This window comes from Protopterus annectens, chromosome 9.part0, assembly GCF_019279795.1.
Source record: "Protopterus annectens isolate FY-2018-M chromosome 9.part0, PAN1.0, whole genome shotgun sequence".
Lineage (NCBI taxonomy): Eukaryota > Metazoa > Chordata > Ceratodontiformes > Protopteridae > Protopterus > Protopterus annectens.
In genome coordinates, this window is record NC_056743.1 from 1,064,571,376 (window position 1) to 1,064,593,498 (window position 22,123).

The 22,123-nt window shown below is 37.2% G+C and overlaps 1 protein-coding gene across 2 annotated transcripts in view; it reads right to left on the reverse strand.

The window, feature by feature from the left end:
* COL2A1 (collagen type II alpha 1 chain) overlaps positions 1–22,123 on the reverse strand; it is a 112,015-nt gene that overhangs the window by 56,308 nt on the left and 33,584 nt on the right. For both annotated transcript variants that reach the window (XM_044083881.1, XM_044083882.1), the window contains 9 exons: positions 22,046–22,090; positions 19,421–19,474; positions 13,054–13,152; positions 12,025–12,069; positions 9,469–9,567; positions 6,894–6,947; positions 4,242–4,349; positions 3,186–3,239; positions 133–231 (listed from right to left, as the gene is read on the reverse strand). In XM_044083881.1, the coding sequence (XP_043939816.1) occupies positions 133–231; positions 3,186–3,239; positions 4,242–4,349; positions 6,894–6,947; positions 9,469–9,567; positions 12,025–12,069; positions 13,054–13,152; positions 19,421–19,474; positions 22,046–22,090 (657 nt within the window). The remainder of the gene's footprint in view (positions 1–132; positions 232–3,185; positions 3,240–4,241; positions 4,350–6,893; positions 6,948–9,468; positions 9,568–12,024; positions 12,070–13,053; positions 13,153–19,420; positions 19,475–22,045; positions 22,091–22,123) is intronic.

Consider the following 22,123-nt stretch of genomic DNA (forward strand, 5'->3'; position numbering starts at 1 on the left):
TGAGAAGCATAACAGCCAAAATGGCTAGAAGACAATATGATTAACTTAGAAAATCCTATAAACTACTCTTTGGGAATGAGTTTGCACTGACTGTGTGGTCATTTGCATGTCGAAAAGTTCTGATTTACTTACCCTAGCACCAGGTAATCCAGGTTCACCTGGTCGGCCAGGATCCCCATTGGCACCTTTGGGCCCAGAGACTCCAGTGGTTCCACGTTCACCAGGGGCACCCTGTAAAAAGGGAGAGAACGACAGAAACTGTTAGACCACTATTACAATTTTCTTCAATAAACATTTAATAAATACATTTAAAATGGGCATTTTATGTAACATTAGACTACATTAGATTTCATTTTCTTTGATAGTAGCCTAACCTATTTAATTTGCTTAAATAACATAATTATGAAAAAAATGTCACTTCACTGTACACATATATAAATCAGCCCATCAAATAACAGTTTCTTAGTAGTTACTTATAGAATATAATAAATGGAAAAGCATTACAACTTTAAAATCTACACTGAAAACAGAACACAACAACCTCTATGACTGGTACAAATGAGTGCACTGAGTAGCTGTTATATTTCTGTCATCTAGTTAGTATTGCTTGTTTACTGGGGTGTCGCATTGTCTGCGCATCTGACACATACACAGACACACACACACACACACACACACACACACACACAGACACACACAGACACACACACACACACACACACACACAGACACACACACACACACACACACACACACACACACACACACACACACACACACACACACACACACACACACACAAACTCACTCAATGTCTTCTTTGCTCAGCTCTTGTGGCTCTTTCTTGACTGCCATTTCTAGCCTGACAATCTGTATTGAAGAACCCACACTTGGTGTTTCTTCCATCTCATTGTCAGTGGGGGAGGGGGCAGTCAACTTCCCTTAAGAAGACACTCTGCTGGCTGTATCTGATATTAATTTTATCATGCAACGTCTCTGTTTCACATTACAGAAATATAGTCAATATGTTATGGATGAAATAATCAAACTGGTGTTCTGTCTCACTCAGACCATCTATGTTAACATGGCATCCACTAAGTGCATTACAAAGGACCCACTCCCACAGAGCACAGACAGTCACTGGCATAGAGATAATCATTTTCATCATCTGTATTCTTTGTAATTGCTCTCCAGAGTCCCAGCATGGCAGGAGGCAGTGGGCATACTGCCTCATCTTTTCATATCACAACTGTTTTTTATTCTAGCAACAACTTAGTAATACTCCATAACATGCTGTACATTGTAAGATTTTAATGAATGATCTGACAATGTATTACAACAAAAAACCATAGGCAAGTGTCGCTGTTCTTCAAAAGGTGTACTCCCATTACCTAACAAAAGTCAGGCACAAACTTAAATACATTTATTAAATATTTTGCATTAAACATTCCTTTAACATGGCCTGAGATGAAGCCAGGAACAGAAAACAATGTTTAGCTAATGAAGCTTCTATTCATTTATTTTATTTGATGTCTTTATTTTAGAATATAACTTGTATAGTAACTATACGTCTCTATTTTCCTTCTGGTTAGAAGGATGGAATACTTGTTATATAAAAGGAAGGCTAGCATAGCCAATGGCTTTTGTAACTTCTTGCTGTATGGAATCCTTTGCTTACCATGTACAATCCAGTAAGCAAAGACGAAACAAATATTACAAAATATTATGAGGTTTTGCCAACTACACTGTAAAATCGACTTGGTGATCCTATGCAGTCTCATACTGAAAGTAGCTCTTTTTTTAGTTAGTATTATATGGGCACAACATTCATTCTTGTGGTTTATCCTTTTTTCCCAAGCAGCAAATTAGACCTGCTGGATGTTTGTTGTTTGGACACAAAAATCTATCTAAAACAGCAGTGAGATCAAATGTCTTATGTAGAAGGCAAGGGCTTCAGCAGTGGGATTTCTTGTGTTTTAGAAGTCATTAGATCAAAGAAACAGCAATAGCAGTGTTAAAAATGGACAAAAATTAAGGACTGAACTTTTCATAAGAATTTTACAAAAAAAGTGTGGAACCTGAACATTTTAAGAAAATGTTTAAAAAATGAACAAACCTGCATTCTCTTCATGCACAATATTACTTTTCAGCTAATGCAGAGTAAACTACCTGTTTTACAGAACAAAGCATGGTTACTCAGTGTTCTGCAGTGCTAAGCAGTAAACTGCGTGTCTGAACATTGTTTGAAACGTGGAAATATGTAAAGTAGTAACAAATGCTGCCCCCAGTGGTGGCATAATAGAATACAAATGTCTCTATTGGACTCAGCATATATTGGTTATGTTTTATTGTTTAATAACAATGGAGACGATTACCTTATTTTTCAACACAAAAATTGTGTTAATCTTCTTCAGGTTTAGTTGCTGCTAAATGTTTCAAGTTGCTTTAAAATATTACTGTTGGAGTTAATGGATGGGAGTAGGAGGATAAAGCCCCGACTACGTCCCAAATAAATCAGGCTTGTTTAGCAGCTTCTGTGTCTCACAGAGATGGAAGGGAAGATGAGCATCTCTATCCTGGGGGTGGCACTGTGCCAGTGTGGCTGGATTATGTAAGACCTAGAGGTTGAAGCTCAGAAAGATTGCCAGGCAGGCAGCCCAGTATGACCAAGGAAGTAGAACTGTCCTAGGGCCCAGTGCAGGCGCATCCTCAGAGGCCATGCCTTGTTGCTTTTCCAGCTAACAAATGTAGTGTTGGCACAATGGACTGGGGTAGGGCCTGGGAAAATCCTGGTGTAAAAAGTTCACATCACATTGCAACCACTTATTGTGTTCCACCTCCAACCATCACCCTTCACTTACCGTTCCCACAATGCTGTGTGGTCCCCTCAGGGGATAATACTCATATGGACATCACTCTCCACTTCCCTTATGCTCTAAATGTATATTGTGTGACACTGAGTAAACCCCTTATGTTCCAGGGTTACCACTGAGAAAAAGGGACCTACTAGAATTACCTATGTAACACACAAATAAAAGAGCAAATTAGGAAAGGAACCCATAAGTGGATGACACCAGCACATTTAGCAATGTTCCAGTAAGAGGTAGTCTGAGATTTCATTACAGGCACAAAAAGAAAGTTTGCAGAAAAAATATATAGAATCCATTCACTGTGTACATACTCACCTTTGGACCTGCAAGACCATCCTGACCTGGGAAGCCACGGTTACCAGGAGCACCCTAGTCAAAAAACAAAGTGGAGAATTACCATCATAAACAGAATATTATAATTCACATTATCAAATACTGCCATAATTCATGCTACTAAGTAAAATGGCATTGTTCTTGTTGATGTTACAAAACATAATGAATCATGCATTTCAACTTAACAAAGTATATGCAAGCTAAATAAGCTTATGATAGGTAAAAGCAATTTGCTAGTCTTTTTAGCTAACCTCAAATGTTAACATGTGTGCAATCCTTGTTCCATGTAGCTGCCATATACCTGAGAAAAAATACATATATTCCTAAATAACAAAGTGTGTTTGGACAGCTAGCATGTAGTTAGGAGAGGTCTCCTCCTACTTCATACATAGTATATGTGTATTAATGATCTGGAAGTAAATAAATGTATATATGGTGCTAGTAAGATACAGCGTTATTCTGATAAACTAGACACAGAGTGTACCAGGGATAATGAGAGGTAACTGAATTTATTCTGATAAAGTAGACACAGAGTGTACCAGGGATAATGAGAGGTAACTGAATTAACTGTATGTTGGAAGTATGTAAATGATGTGGTTTACAACAAGGAGCACAGTAGCAAGGTGAGAGTTTTTCAGTCTGCAGATATTTTATCCGGTAGTGCTATATAGAGAAAACGTAGGATATACGTGAGGGCAGGTTAAAAGCTGTACCATAGAGAGCTAAGCTCGGAGACTCCACAGGGATGACATGATGCAGTAATGTTAAGATGAATTTTGCAAGTTGTTCAACTGTAAAAGGGCTTTCATGGGACTGCTACACAAAAAGTGCATTCAGCATTATCAAACCCTTCAAACTGCACCAGGCAGAGTGGCTGTTTGCTTTTCTGAATTATTAATTTTACCCAGTGAGCTGTGACTGAAGACAGTAACCAAGGCCTGGCTACTATTTGTCTTTCCTAACCTTCAGGGGAACCTTAATTACTACTTTTTCTGAATGAATCCCTTACTAAGTGTCTGAAAAGCAATTTTTACTCACTCTTTCTCCAGCAGGTCCAGCTGGGCCGGCGGCACCGGGTTCACCACGGGGGCCACGTTTTCCTTCTTCTCCGCCAGGACCTGGAGCACCTTGAGGACCTAGAGGACCCTGTTGAGGATAACAAACAAAAAAAACCTCAATTAGAAAACTCACAATTTATTTTGCAGCAGTTCTTCTCAGCATGCACCTGTTATACAAATTATCAATTGTTGCTTGAATGTTATATTAAAATAGCAGATGCAAGAGTGTCATAGAATGCATCATTAATGGTTAAGTCTCTTGAAATTTGTTTAGCAGAATTCTGATCTTAGTATTTACACCCTGATGTTTGATGGGGCAGTGCATGTCCAAAACAGGCTAGATGTTTACCTTTGAAATGTACAATTAAAGCAAGCCTTTCTTATATACGTAATAAAATGCATCTTAAGTCTCAGACTAGGAAATAAAATAAATCATAAGTATAACATTTGAAAATGATACATTCATTTAAAAATGAATACTCTGCAGCTTAAACAGCACAGACTTACAAGATTACCTTACAGTCTATAACATTTGCAATGTTAATTTTTTTTTACACAGTCTGTCATACAACTTAACAATATTCTTTCTGCTATGCATTTTGCGAAGTACATTTGAAAAAGAAAGTAAACAAAATCACTCTGGTTTATTTTCCAACCTTTCTGTTCACTGCTTGTTTGGAATCAAAGTACTTGTCCTACAGCATAATTACAGAGGACATCTGGGTAACCATAGATAACTGGCTTGTGGCTTTATTAAAGGTGTTTAATGACAACAAAGCATCTCAAGAGCAAAGTTCCGGCTGCTATATATTTCACAGAAAGACAAGCAATGAAGACTAGCTTGTTTTGTCTGAATGACCATCCATTACCTCTTAAAATGTCATAAGAATTAATTTAAGGTTGTTTCATGCCCACTGCTTCCTTTAACTGAACTGTGGTTAGAGAGGAATCGCTACTAAGTCAGTGAGGGGGTCAGATTATCATTTCAAGGCAGTGAAGTTTTTAAGTCTCTGTTTTTTTTTCTGGAAACTTCAAACTCAAAAGATCTTGAATTTTTAGATGGTTTGATTGGTACGGGAAAGCTACAATATGGTAATATTGTACATTCAATTACAGCAATGACATCATTAGCTTAGTAAGTCATGTTGATTTCACTACATGTTTTGTGTTTTAGCACCCATATTTTGGGCATGGATGTGTAACATAAAGCCCAAGTTTGGGGGGGGGGGGGGTGGAAGCATTTTAAATGCACCACAGCAATGCACACACCTTGGGAATGAAGCTTGATAGCTTATGTGTCACTTACTAATGATTGCTGTCATCTGCTGATTTTTTGTTAATAAGGCAGAGCAGCATTTATATATTGTCAAAAGCAATGGTTCTTTTTTAACATATTTATTAAAAACGGCAATCCAGCATTTATATAAATGAAAAACATAAAAATGATATCACTTTAGTTAACAGTTTATATCACAGACACCATTAAAACAACTGTAGTTATAAACATGACACATCACTTATAAACCTTATAAACCATTCAGTCATTGTCAGTTAAGCATTATATGGCTCATTCAAATCCAGCCTCTTAGACCTCTTTCCTGCCCTGCATATATTGTTCGCACAACTCCCATTTTTTTCTATGTAGTTTGCTCCTTCCTTTTTCTAAAGATCCCAATTCCAGTTGTTTTATCTCTGCTACTATATTCACTACTTCTAGTAAAGTTGCTCTAGACTTTGATTTCCATTTTCTAATGATTGCTTTTTTTAGCAGCCACCATAATTAGTCTCACTCAGCAAGGCTTTACTATGTCTAGGCAATTCCGATTCTGTAGCATAACTCAAAAAAATCATCTCCCCAATCAGTCCAATCGGCTCACCCAGCATCTTCAACAGAGCAGCCTGCAGGGAATCCCAAAAGTTAGCCAGCTCATTACACACCAAAAAAATATGTTACCAGCTATCTCTTTCTTGCCTCCAACATTTGCTATCCACCTGAGGAAAAATTCTTTGGAGTCTACTTGGGGTATAAAATTACCTATGTAAACATTTCCAAGCAAAGATCCTAAATTTTCTAGATTTTGTTGCATATCTGGGAGATATACATATATCCCCCCCATTGTCTCCTTGTGAATTGCTTATCCAGTCTCTCTTCCCAATCCTTTCTAAGCTCCTCTGATTGATTCTTGTAATTATCATGCAGTATTTTATATGCTTTTCTAATTATTCCTTTTTTAATGGCAGCTTCTTTTCTACATTCTATTAAAAACTCTACCACTGCTGGTCTTTCATTTAGGAGCCCCCTATTTCTTTCCCTGTGCCTATACTCTGAAATCAATCCTTGATAGGGAAGGCAATCTCTAACCTGCTGTCCAAATAAATTTTTGTCCTCTTCCCATTCTATTACCTTTCCCTTTCTAGTTATTTGCTCCCAATACCTTGGTTCCTTTGCCAATTTTCTCCAGTAAATTCCAGTCCCCTCTTGCCTATTATCTGCATCCCTGACTACAGTCAACCCTATTGGCAAATTCTCTTTTCTCCATTCTCATGTCTGTAATCATTTTGTATATTTCCTATTTTGACAAGCAAAGAACTAGTATTTAAACAGTCAAAGTTTAACAATGTTTATACTTACAATTTCACCCTTTGGACCTTGCTCGCCCTTGAACCCTGGAATACCAGGATCACCCTAGAGAAGGAGAAAAGAAAGAGTCTATTAAAATGATGTCATGTGACAAAATTACAATTCCACTACAAGCTGTTCACTATACTCTCATGTCACATAACCAAGATACCATAATGGGTGGTCTACTGATATTGTAACACAAAAAGATGACAGTTGGAGTTGTTATAATGGTTAAACTGTTTATCTTACAGACACAAGGTACAGAGTTTAAAGGGTGGTTGGTGTAATGGTTAAGGTGTTTACCTCATAGTCAAAAAGTACAGAGTTTGAGTCTCACAACAGTCTACACTGAACAGGTTACTAATATAGTTTTAGAAATGTGAGGATCAAAATTATGGACCTTGCACTTACAACAGGAAGTTCAGCCTCAAACTTCTATACTTTCGTCAGTTTACACCTGCTGAGGATCCATTGCCCTTGCCAGTGTTCTACTCCTTCCATTTGCATCCATCCACCTGGAACCTTTTCTGACAGATGATATAGCAGGCTTAGTCAATTCATCTTCCCCTACAGACAGGGCACACTGTCTACATCTCTCTCACATTACTTGACAGTGACAGTGTTATATGAAGTCACCTTCAGTCACCTATGTAGACAGGGTAATAAGTGGTGGCAGAAGATCTGCTACCCACTACTCAGCTAGCCAAATAGAGTGTTCATTAATCTTCCCAGGGCCCATGATAAGCAGTAACATCTGGATATAACATCCCTGCTTTATCATTTGTTCTGATGATTCAGAAAAGGCTTAATAAGCACATTCAAGATTATAAGTAACTAGATTGAGTCTCACCCGATTAAATTATGAGTACTTCACTAGGAATCGGTACAGACCACTGTCATGGGATACTCTGGACACAAATCCTAGTATGTACTTCTTCCATTCTCATGCCAACCTCTTAAGGAGTAAATTATCAATTTCTTTAACATCTGCAAAGAAATAAATTGACTTTAAGAATATGCTGAACTCTCTGATGAGAGCTCTGTGATGATTGGCTAGTGAGATTCAAGCTTCTTGGATGATAACATTGTAACATGGTAACATTGTAACATTATGAAAATGTTAACCTTTGGACATCTGACAAGGGTTAGTCAAACATGATGGACTGTAGCTCCAGTCTGTCGCTATTAAAGGGACATTGCCCATAAGCTTACTAATCATCCTTTATCACCCAGCCGTCTAATAGTGGAACTCTGTCTGAAACTCAGGCCACTGACTTCACATACATACTCCCATCTGCTGACAGATTACCCCCAACAAGGCTTTTTACTCTGCTATTGTCTGAATGCTGCTGTTGTCTGGCTGGACTAAGTATAATAGTAAAAACAGGGGTGGGGGCATCTCTTTCTTCATTCAAGGAACATCAAGTGGTCTTAAGTTCTTCTTCACAAAATCATTTGAGAGCTACAAGACATAGTATCCCATTTAAGGAATACTGCACTCAGGAAAGCATCACTATTCTCACTGGGAACAGGAACATAGACCTTTAGTGGAGATCATTGTTAAGTACTGATGCACAGCCAATCAAATATTGTTTCTTGTCTGTTGTTCACAATGGTTATATACAGTCAGTGCTTCCCCCATGAATTCAGCAAATCATTCCTCAGTGTAGTAAATCAATCCACTTCTTGACCTTGATGTTTACCTAAACTGTGCATGGGAGTGCAGAGTCCACTAGATTTTTTTTTCATGCAAGTTAAGCCAGTCAACTTTGCAAAATTATTTTTGATTGGTTGTACACTGACCAGTGCAAGTAGATCCCCATTACTGTGGCAAAATCAGTAAGTAATACTATATGGTGCTGATATCCGTTGTTGAGGTGTCATTCCCAGTAATCTATAGTGTTGGCTGGAGGTATTAGCACAGTTCTTTACTACAGGGCAGTCAGCAACAATGTTCTGTGTCATTAATAGCTGACATGATAGCAGGTTTCTGCCACTGTGATGCAGAACTAGTACTTTCTCTGCAAATTTGCACTTTTTCATTGCAAGTAATAACCATGAGTTTTACATCATGATGTGAATGGAAAGATTATGCCAGCTCCATGCAGAGATGTAGTTAATAGAACCATGCTGTAGTTTTAGCATTGGATATTGCAATGTTAGCTTAGGATATCATGTCAAATCCCCCCTGCAGGATTTTAACATAGTATCACTTAGCACAAACACAGCAGTCCTTGAAGTTTCTGAAAACAGTGATGATAACTGGTGACAAAGCATGTAGCTGACTACACCGTGTACAGCCTTGGCAATGTTTTCTAGTCTTCTTCCCTGTGTTGGATCTTCTAAATGCACCTCTGCAAAGTCCAAAGTGCTGTCCTCATGTTACAGCACAAATTAGTTTTGAAACTGGAATATGTAAGTCAAATCTATTTTTAAGCTATCAGGTGAAGATGGAACATATTGCAGACCATTCATAGTTCTACTTGTTGCATTAGCAATCCACATATTATGAATAATGGCATACACCCCACTCAAAAGCTTGACACATTTCTAATACTCAAGTTACTTTTAAAAAGGTCCTTACCGTTTGACCTTTTGGACCCAAAGGACCAGTAGCACCCTGGGGACCAGGGGGGCCACGTGGGCCTGGGAAACCAGGAGCGCCAGCAATGCCAGGACCACCCTAAAGTGAAAGGAGAAAAAAATAAACAGTGTTACAGACTAAGATCATGAAGAGACTTCATGAGTGAGTTATAACATTCATTGATCCAATACAAAAAAATCATTCTAAGTGTGAGTCAAGTAAAACACTAGATAAGCCATCATATTTCACATTGTTGCTTTCTAGCTCGTTGATATAACCATGCTATGCTCCTCAGTGATGCTGGGTGCTGCTGTAATCCATACACTTGTCATGAACTGTCATCACACCAAATTCCATAATATGACCTTGGCTAACACCCAGACAACACAAGCCCATTCCTGAAGTCAGATCATCAGCTTCATAAGTGGAAAACCAAAGACTGAATAAGAATCTGGCACTTGTACAATAATTTAACTGCTACAAAGAATAGCCAATGGTGGAAACAGAAATGACCATTCATACATCAAGATCACACCACACACAGGCTAAGTACAGCAGCAACTCCAGGGATTGATAACACTCAAGTACAATAAGCCACTGAGCAATTGTTTGAGGAATGGATTGGTGATATGTTAAACAGTAACCAGAAGTAAATAAAACACAACATAATTGCAGGTACATAGTATAACTCTAGTAAAGTACAGTGGGCTTATCAAACGAGGTGTGATGCAAAATCTTTGTTTTTGTTAAATCAACTTTATGGCATTATCTGGCTCATAGGGTTTGAAGTTGCCAGACCAATGAAGGATTTAAAATAATGCTAGAACACTATCTAAAGTTTAGTTAGGCATTTTAGTTCATATAATGTATTTGTTACAAGGCCTTTGTTGGAAAAGGGTCTTTCTTCACTTTTAGCATAATGATTTAGCAACTTTATTTTATTTGAGTTGTATGTTACTTGACAATTATTACTTTTAAAATTCTGTGCTCAGGCATTAAAAAGTGTTTTACATTGTAAATACCATTGGGATTAGCTGAAATGAGTAGGCATTTACTAAGTAATAAGCTGTTATACAATAACTGTTCAAAGGATAAGAATGGACATGCTAGGAAAAGACACTGAAGGGAAAAAGTGAGCAAGAGAGACAGTTACTTTTATGTGGGCTTTTAAGTAACTGAAAATTCAAGCTGACAATGAACACTTTTCACTGGGAATTTAGATAGATGGCTGGACATTTGATCATAGGTAATACCATTTACATAGCAGTAAGTAAACATAAGCTCAGTCTTAATGGAAATGGTCATGGTTTCACTAGGAGACCTGACAGCTAAGACTTCACCAACAAAAACTGAAGATTAGATACAGCTGACGTTTTTCTTAACTCAAGAACTAAACTGCGATTTTTGATAAAGGCTGATTTTTACAATGTCATACTGGTGCTTTATGGGAGAGGGTTGTAGAGTTGTAATAATAATGGCTACACTGCAAGTCTGGGATAATGGGAGTTTAACATGCTCACTGTTATTTCTTACTAGTGCAGGAAGAGACACATACGGGGGACTGAGCAAAGTCTTGATGCATCTGGTAGCTGATGTATGGCTACTGGAAAAGTCATGCCACTGAGTATGTTATTTGTGCAGCCATCCAGTCTAGGTCTATTTATGTAGACAGAAACTACCGGAAGACTTGTTGAGCTGAAGCTGCCGAGGAATACAGCATTAAGTAAAGCTTTGTTAAGAAGGATGAATCTGATTGTTGAACTATTATAAAATCAGGCTTAATTGGCATGCAAGTGCTAGATGAAAATAAGCCTTGTCACTCTTAGGTCATGCTACGATTAATTAAAAAGGACACCTTCATGTAGATAGCAAACTAGTAGTTGGATTTTGCATCTGCTTTTTTTAACCAATATGACTTTAAATAATACAATTTTATTATAAGATAATCAGTGCTGTCTGGATACAGATATATGTAGCAAGACTGTAAGCACAGGAATTATAAAAGGGTTCACAAGATTTGTTCTTATATAAGATTATGTTAAAAGTAAACAATTGAAAAGTTAACTCTGAAGTTTGCATTTTCTAGTATTTTCATTTCTAATGAAGCAAAAAGTACAAAGTGAGTTCTGCGGTAAAAAACTGAAGCAGTTAAATGATTTGCTTTAAAATGTTGTCAAAGACAACATTTCTCCAGAAGTATCATTCAAGAAAATGCAAATATATGAAGAAATATGTAAGGGGCAGAGCTGGAATGGAGGTCAGTATCTTTGTTTTATTATATGATTGTTACATATCCTCATGATTCCATGTCACTCAACAGTATGTATAAACATTTTCCCTGCCAATTGGGAATGCAGCAGGAAAGACATTAACAGCCATGTGCTAGAATAAACTTGTTATATACGGTGTAGAAATACATATCAACAGCCTGTCAGTGTAAGTAATTTAGTGTTTGATTACAAGTAAAGGCACTACAACCCACCTGTATTGTCAGTATCTCTTTCACTATCTACTTTTCTACTGTTATGCAAAAGAGTTAGTAGTGCAAGAGCTTACCGTTGACCCTTTAGCTCCAGGAATGCCATCTGTGCCAGGATTACCCTAAAAAAATAAAAAGAATGACCATTAGTGGGTGGTTCTGAAATTCTTAATCCAATCTGCTTAGTCTGTTAGACAAGTAGGATATAGGAGGAGAGAAAATGAATATTCAGCACCCAAGAATGAGGAAGGGTCTAGAAAATGAACATACTGAGTGAAAAGCAATACTAAGAGAAGAAAGAAAAAAACAGAAAGTTAAATTAGCAGAGAGAGTAAGACAAAATAAAGGTAAAAGTACTTGAGACATGATTGCATTCTTAATTTACAGTTAATACCAAAGTATTAAAACCCAAAGTTCAAACAGATAACTAATGAGATCAACCAAGCTATACTTTCACACATACTAAATCAGAAACTGGCATGGATTTCTATTTTACTGGCTGTACTTAAGACTGTCTTTTTTATTTACCAGGATACTACTATTAAATAGTAATCTAATCAATGGTTCCTCTTTGTACTTGAGCACAAGTTTCCAATTTAAAGCTAAACGAATGACCTTGAAATACAATCAGAGGACCAGACTAGTTAAAATACTAATCAGGAATATTACCAACCAGAAAAGGAAAACACCTGTATTAAGAGCTAATGTTTTGCAACTACTTCATGTTTCCATTACTGGAAACTAATAGCAAAACATCCCAAGGGTTTGCCCAGTTAATAGAGACAAAGAAATCAATGAACAGAAGCTAACCACATCATAGCAATATCAACGTTCATGTTTTATTTTACATGTGATCTTCATTGTTTTTTTTTGGGGGTGGGGTGACCATGAGAGTTTAACAAGCTCATTGAACATATTCCGATTCCGATCTGATTTATATTCTTTAGAAACAGATGTCTTAGCATTTTTAATCACTGATTATTTAACCATCTAAACAATAACCTGTGATCCATGAGTTCCTACACAACACTAACGGACAGCTCTACACATCAGGCAATGATACAAGAGGCTAGCAATTCACCTTCAGAACATTAACAATTACTTACAGAAGCACCAGCAGGTCCAGGAGAACCGGGACTGCCTGCCTCGCCTCTGGGACCCTGAGCCCCCTCAGGACCACGAGCTCCAGTTGGACCAGCTTCACCCTAAAAATGAAAAAGAAAGACAATGGAAATTATTACTGAGACACTTTAGCTCTTTGTAAAGTCTGCTTCTATGTTTTAGAGAGAGAGAATTATATATCAGGAGTTTTTATTTTTTTATGATGAAACAGGAAAACAGTTTGTTGAGAATTAACATTTTTCATCCCACATTCATTTGTCTTATATTATGAATCTTTAGCAAAAATATCACAGGAGGTCAGGTAAACTAGCATTAATTGTACTACATTGTACATATTTTTCTTTTTCTACCTAACTCTGAAGAGGAATTGTTCTACATTTTGTGATAGTCTACATGCTTTCGGTCAAATGCCCTATTCTAGAATTAATACTGAAATGATGTCTCAAATAAACATATGCTAGACTTCATAAGAACAAACTAAAGAAGATGACCTAACTAAATAGAAAACAAACAACATGGATTAGGTGTACAAATAGTATCTCTATACTCCATTAATGACAATTAATTGAGATCCCATTAATCAAGAATGAAAGATGGAACAGACAACAAACTGAGAAGCATATCAATCAAACAACAGATTTGCCCAACTTGATACATGGTTGATATAGATGTCTCTAACCTTATTTAAAAAAAAAAAAAAGATTCATCCATGTTTTGGTCTCAACCAAACTACCTTTATTTATCATTTAGTAAAGAAGTAAGTTATAAGTCCATGTAACATTTTCAGTCAAGGCTTGGGCTCTACAGGCATGGCTCTATGTGTGTGTGTGTGTGTGTGTGTGTGTGTGTGTGTGTGTGTGTGTGTGTGTGTGTGTGTGTGTATGTGTGTATATATATATATATATATATATATATATATATATATATATATATATATATATATACACACACACACACACATTTTATATATATATATATTTGTGTGTGTGTGTGTGTGTGTGTGTGTTTATATATGTGTGTGCATACATACACATATGTATAGTGAGAGACAAAGAGACAATCAGCCAGCAAGATCTGGGGAACAGGAAAACTGCTCCATGGAGTACAGGAATGAAGCCCTGACAACAACCTAGTCAATCCAGGTGTGATGAGCCACCTGGGCACTAGAGGAGCTTATGTGTTGTAAGCTGGAGGGTACAAGAGTGACGGGGCCATACACATATACATACAAACATATACATATATATCAGTATTATTTACGTGTACATAGTAGTATTATTTGGAGACAAAACAGGTGGGATGTGAGATAAAGGTACTGAATCAATAATATTTGTCTAAGAACACAATGTGGGTGTTTCCTAGTTACAAAGTCATGATTATGTCTACATCAGTCAATACATGAAATATTACATGACACATGCTATGTAGAGTAAAAACTGCCTGACTCCTTCTGCAACACACAGTATTACTAGAACCTTTCTTGTGCCAATACTAATGCAGGACACTGCAGAGCTGACCTCTGTCTGGCAATATGACAGAAAAGAGATGCCTACCACTTAACCACGCACTTGCCAGACTGGGCTGGGTGATCAATAGGTCTGAACATCTGCATAACTCTGTTTCCTTAATATGGACCACTCTAAAATTATACATAACAATATTATAGCTTAGTAAGCGTGAACAATTCAAGAAAGTGAGTACAGCAGGCAACTGCTGCTAATGTCTCCCACTTCAATGTTGTTTGACTTTTCGGCTTTTCCCAGTTAGGGGTTGCCACAGCAGAACTCCGGTCCGCTAATGATTGGCAGTAGATTTTTATGGTGCTGAGTTGCCAGCCTGATGCCCAACCTTCAGTGAAGGCACGCCCATTAACGCATGTCTTTCGAATGCCACTCGACCATGGGGAGGACATGCAGACTTCACACAGAAGGCACTCCAGCAGAGAATCGAACAGGAGAACCTCTTGCTGTGAGGCAACAATGCTACCGCTGCACCACCATGGCTTCTAATGTCTCCCACTTCAATATAGCTTAGTTTTGACTGTATAGGAAGTTAACAACAATAGTAATCTCCATGGGTAAGGAATTCCAGTGTTTAGAATCTGCAACACTGTATTTTTTTATTTATTTAGTCATGTATTTATTTGTTTAATGTCTCCCACTTCAATAAACAAATAAATACATAACTAAATAAATAAAAATACAGTGTTGCAGATTCTAAACATTGGAATTCCTTACCCATGTAGATTACTATTGTTGTAACTTCCTACGTAGTCATAACTAAGCTATAAGGATACATGCAGTACAGAAACTATTGAACTCATGTTAACAACTTAAAATTTACAGCATCAAACTGAATCTGATACTTCTATCCTCACTCTCTCTCTCTCCAGATAAAACGTCACTGCATTACAACTGAATATGTAGAATGGTTATCCGTGGAACTTTGTGCAGATCTCCTTATCATAGCTTTCAGCTTGTGAGCACTGAAACCTCACAGCACTAACTTTTTAAAGTCAAAGCAAAGGGCCCAAAAGAGAAGCACTTTTTTTCAGAGTTATTTAATTACGTATGTACACTAAAAAAAAAAAATCTGACTTCCCAAAGCAAATTAGTAACTTGGAGGAAGAAGTCTAAATCTTCAGGACCAAAATCCTAGCAATATGCATAAATCGTAGAGGGTGAGTGGTGTGATCCCTGTGTTTGTACTTATCCACAAATTTCTTCTTAATAATTCAGAACCTACACTTAAAACAAAACAGATGAAAATGTCAACTGAGATCCATGTTCAGAGCCACAGCTAGGCATTGTAGCACCTTGTGCTGTTCCACAATCTGGCACACCATCAATATTAAGCTAAAAAGCTAAAAAAGGTCTTGTAAAAATTGATATTATCATGCATTTTCTGAAGGATATGATGTCAAAAAGTCACATCTTTGTCATTATTTAGTTACTTCAATCCTCAATGATTTGCCAGAAAACTACAAATTTCATGAGGAACTGAACAAAAATAAGAGGAAAAAATCTGGATATTCTGCAAAAATCTGGTCAATTCAGAGGTATGCCCAATCCATATACTTTACTTATGTAGCTTGTATAGTTGCCCCTGAGAAAAAGTTACTAGATCACTGGTATTTAGTAGACAAACAAACTGAAAATAATTAAATACATTTTGTTGTGTGAATGAAAGTTGTTTCGCTTCTATCTGCCAATGTCTATTGAATAAAAAAATATATATATGCAGATGTGTAGATGCACAAGTGCTGACAAAAGTTGACAAATTTCAATAAAAAAAGTCTTGTCTCACTGTTAACAGTGGTAAACTTAATGTTTCAGCAGCTGCTAAATCCAATATAAAGAAACAGAAATTGATTCCTGCCAACAGCTGTGCAGAATCACTCATGCTCGTCAGCACGATCTTCCCCACTACTCTGACATCAATGAATTTAGACCAATCAATACAGTTAAGACACACCTCCTTCTGCTATTTCATTCACTCGAGACAAAAAAAGAAAAAAAAAACAGCTATATGAATGAATCTCTACTACACTGATTATAGTAATATGTTCATATTTCAAATGCAGGCTGTTGGATTATGTCACACAAATGTATGTTTGACACTGTAATAAATTAAGAAAACTAAACCCTCCAATTTCTGTTTTATTTTTTTCTTCATTGTTTCCTATCTTACCTCTTTGTACCTCTGTATCTCCACACTTGATTTGCATATACCCTTTAATTCAACTATTCCATTCACTACATTTTTGTTCACTCAAGTTTTAACCATTTTTTCTTTAAGGCATGTTACTTTACATTTTATGTATTTCCTTTATGTGCTCCTTCCCTATAGTCCCACAACAAATGATTCTATACCTGAGATCTAAACTGGATTACAGAAACGAATGCATCAGCGCCATATTTCCAGGTTTCATTCAAAGAAGTCACGCTTCTGGAACCTTTTCTGTCATCTCAGTCTATGGTCACACTGTGTAATTTACTATCAAATAACTCATCTCTGTACTTCCAGCAAAGACTCTCTTCTTCACATTGCCCAAATAGACCTTAGCACAACCCTTTAACCAAAAGGAACTCATAAAATCAGATATTGTAAGCAGAAATGGTGTACTCCTTTTGTCTCACAGATTACCTACTACTCTTCTTTCGGCTTTTCCTGGTTAGGGGTTGCCACAGCGGAACTCCGGTCCGCTAATGATTGGCAGTAGATTTTTACAGTGCCAGCTTGACACCCAACCTTCAGAGAAGGCACGCCCATTCACGCATGTCTTTCGAAGGCCACTCGACCATGAGGAGAACATGCAGACTCCACACAGAAGGCACTCCAGCCGAGAATCAATCAGGAAAACCTCTTGCTGTGAGGCGACAATGCTACTGCTGCATCACAGTGGCTGTTGTCTCACAGATCACCTAGTATAAGAAATCTGGAAAATACCTTTCTGATCACTAAAAAACACTATTACTGCTCTATCATTCACTCCCACCCAAAAAACAGAACCAACATCAGTAACTGTCATTAACTCTATCAAGTTCAACACAAGGTTATCATATCTCTCAATTCATACGTGATACATTAACTTAATACCAGTCACAAGGACTACAGACACCTTTACATATCTACACTGTATTTGAAAATGTTAGAATACTCATATTTTAGGCATTACATTGGGGATTATATGAGTAAATGGGGGAGGATACAGCCCAACCCCATCGATGGTTCTATACTTTCTGCAAAATGGTCTGAAATGAACTTTTCAAATGTATAACTATAATGTATATATAACTACATTATACTGGTAGACACCAGAGCAGGTGAAAGGTATGCAAGTTTTGCTAACCTGTTGCGCTAGTACATTCTGATTTACTTCGTACAGTGGCATTTTGCTCCAAATATGGGAATAGATAAACTGTTTTCAAACCAGAAGGAATCTCAGTGAGTGACCTCAGAATAACATAAGCTTTTTATCTAGAACTCACCTTTATTCTTCTTATCTTGGCTAAGAGCATTCCTGGTTCTAACAGTCCAGTTATGGGAGAAGTATACATACTCTGGTCTGACATGCCCTGCTTGACTAGTTAGTGAATACACTCCTTCTGCAAATAACATCAGCTGTGTGAAACGTTTACCTTGAGAAGACGAAGGCAAGTGATGTATTAGTACTGGGAGTCATGGGTGTGCTACTGTGAAACCTAAATTTAATGACTTCTATAAATGAAAAATAAATCAATTCAATCCTGCTGGTTTAGGAAGCTACAAAAACATTGGCTCTCTTTTTGGTTCTAAACACTTTCCAGTCCTGTGGGGCATACCACTTGATGAGGAAATGGAAGTGTACAAAGAACACAGCAGGACTGGGCACTGATAGTAACAAACAGATGCTTTGATCAAAAGCACCAACTGTATACATTGCTGCAAAATAAATGCTTCAGCAGAGATGTCCTCTTTGTACATTGAAACATAAGCATTTATCCCATTAGTATGCTTTGTCCTGAAGTAAATGCATTTTTGTACCAGGTTTAGGAAACATACTAAATCAGAGTAGCAGAAATTACCTTTATATTTTTGCAAGGGAGTTCACTGTTCCTTTGTTTATAATTCTGCATATAACTAGGTTTAAGCGATGTGTATATAAAAATGCACACATTTTCGAGAGTTATTCTTTCAAAAACTGAAATTATACAAAGACTTTTCTTGAGTGGGACATAGTTCTGCATTTTATAAACTAATTTAATACCAATAGTAGCCTTACCCACAACCAGAGGCTTTAAAACTTTTCATGGTACCTTATTATATAACTCAGATAACCTCTCAGTTTTTCTAGGCGATCAGACTGCTTTTCTTCTTTGTTCTCTGGCTCTATTGACTTATTTTCCAAAAAAAGATTCCTCTCTCTCTCTCTCTCTCTACTTTCCCATCCCCCACCGCTGTTTAACAGCCAAGCTGGCTCTTAAGTTTCACTGTGTCTTTTAACAGGCTTTTTAAGGAATGTTGATTCATCCCAAATTCCTCACTCCTACCAACAGGCCTTACTTGCCTTGTTGGGCATATAGCACCTTCATTGTCTCTTTGTCTGTCTCCCTTTCTACCTGTCTACCATTTCATCTCAAACCACTGGTTCTTAAATTAACTTGAAATTTCACTGTGTAGCTCTTTTTTAGCAGGTGACCCTGAAAATTATTCCTTTCTTTTCTGCTTAATAGCTTAGATGTATTGTAGGCGGAGAGAAGAGAGGCTCTGACAGGGTTGCAACATTGTAACAGCAGTATCTCAGACTTCAGAGAGGAATTTTATGAGTCTGCTGTCTTAAAGAGGAATGTTAAAGAACCTGTTACATACCTTAGCACCTGGTGCGCCAGGGAAGCCAGGAGCTCCAGCAGGACCGACAGGACCCTATAAAGGAAAAAGAAAAGGATTAGACTCTGCATCTGCACAGTTCTACATAAGCACAGTTTAGCTAAACAGTTAAGAAATGCTTTTAAAGTGGTGTTAGTAAGTTGGTATAAAATCATCTGTTTTTGTTAAATGCAACAATCAACCTAGTGATATTCATTAAAAGTCAGGAAGATTTAGGAAGCTTCAGGATGGAAGCTACAAGAAAGCTTTGATAGCCTGAATTACTTAATTGAATTTAAAGCAAAAAGCAAGTGCAGTTATGTAAGTGAACTTACCATAACAGTAGATGCTCGAAGGATCTCTGCTGCAGTAGCCTTAGCTGTATGGGTTATTCCTTGGCAAGATATGACCAGTATAGCTAAGGCTACTGCAGTAGTGATCAATATGATGAACATAAACAGATTACCTTTATCAGTTAAGGCATTTCTGTGTTCCATGCATTCACACGGGACAAAACATTATCTTAAGTGTATCTCTTGGTTAAGTTGCAGGTGAGCATTCTGAATAGTTTTGAGACTAAGTTTAGCTACCTGACAAGAGTTCAGGATGGAGCTGTAAACTGTTGTTTGCTACCTAATATTAACTAAATGTTATAGGCTATTAATTTGTGATAGTTATAACAGGACTAAAGACTTTTACGTGCGAGTCCAAAATGCACATAGATTTAAATTTTTAAGCATGCAAGATGCCAACGTAGTTTTCAGATTATTATTTTTTCTTCTCTGCATTTCTGATACTCCAGTAATTTAACTTGACAACACTATATATTTCTCAGTGTTATTACTTTGCCTGGGAACTGACATGGTTGTTTCATTATTTATTTTCTTGTTTAGTTAGCTTTTATTTACCAGACAGAAGAGATGACCCATATCCACCCATCATAATCATCATTATTGTTGTTGTTTTTTTTACATTTATTTACTTATTTATTTTGCAACTATTTTTTTTTTCTCACACAGCTAACCCTGGTGCCTTTCCTCGATCATTGTGTTTCTCTACCCCTTCTGGCCTTCACCAAACAAGGAGATCAAAGCATTCCAGGTCAGTCATATTGCTACAGTGTTTTTTTTTTTACACTTTTTAGTGGTTCCCCTCCCAGTCCACCAATGTAACACCCTATGTGTGTGATGTGCAAAGGAAGGACTGAGGCAAACTACTCCTCACCTCTGCAAGGAGATGACGATGGCAAGCCACACCTCCCACCCTTCAGGAAGCACTTTATGGCTGATTCCCCAGCTTCCTCCAAGGCACTGCAGTCACTGAGCATGCCTGTGCACATGCCCCACCCACCAGGAATAATACACCCATCCTACTTTGCCAGTGCCTCGGTGACATTAGCAACTATTTGAACCCAGTTTGCTTTTATTCCTCTATGCCGCAGTGCTGGATAAAAGCATTATGACTCCAGCATCACTACCAGCTAAGAAAAGGCCCAGCTTCTAGATGCTTGGCAGGAGTTCTGCTACACATGCTGCTCCCTTGTGCAGCCTGACTACAATAAATGGAAGGGAGTGGTGCCGGCACAGCAAGAAACAAATAAACAAGTGTGCTTAAAACTACAAAACTGTTTTAACCTAGAATCCAAAAATGAAAAAAAAATAACTTCAAAATAAAAAATTAATATTATTTATTTATTATTAGTTTATTTATTTACATTTGTTAACTGTGTAGTGTCCGACTGGGCAACTAGCCCATTTTCAGTGGAGACCTGGGGAGAAAAGCTCCAGTACTGTAACAATTTAGTTAGGAAAAACAAGTAGTCATGAAGCAAGTATTAACAACAATGCAATTAATAAAACTACTAAGTTGCGAAACATATAGTATAACATAATACAGAGATATTGATAACTGGAATAATCAAAAATCTATCAGAAGGTGTAAAAATATTAGGAAGCATTATTATTAAAACTCTTTAACACACTTTCAAAAAAGGGCTGCTATAATTTTGGTGTTATTAAGTTCTTAATGTTAGATCTATCTGGGGTGGTTCAACAACCCATACCATGACTATGCATAAATGTCATTATTTAACCATACCATTTTATTCTGCCAATGGAATAACATACACATCTTATTAAAACTACTCATTTTTTATTATATTTTTCTGTGTTCAATTTATTTAATATTTAAATATATCACTTTTAATGGTGCCAAATATGATTTCTGTAATTCCTAAATGTTGATGGCAGAGAAGCTGGTAAGAATGGATGCATTTTTAAACTACTTCAGGGGCAGCACCTGGAGAATGTGGACATAAAACCAGAATTTATAAGGACTCCAGTCATCATGTCTGGTTTGCAAATGAAAATTAATATCAGGGCTAACAAAGTATACAGCTGTACCCTTGCAGGTATACATTACTAAAACAACATATTTTCTTTAATACCAGCAGCAAAAAAGGTGCACAGCAGGATCACAGCAAAATCTGAACTACTATGTACTTGTAATGGCTTTAGTAATTATTTAACAAACTGCTGCTGACAGTGACCTATTAAAGCAACCAAGGAAGTTGCATACAAATGTAAAGGGAGCAGTTATTTTTTCAGAAGAAAAAAATGTACAACTTACAGGAGGACCAGCAGGCCCAGGCATGCCATCATTTCCACGAGCTCCCTGCAGAGAGAGAGAGAAAGAAAAAGCATGTTA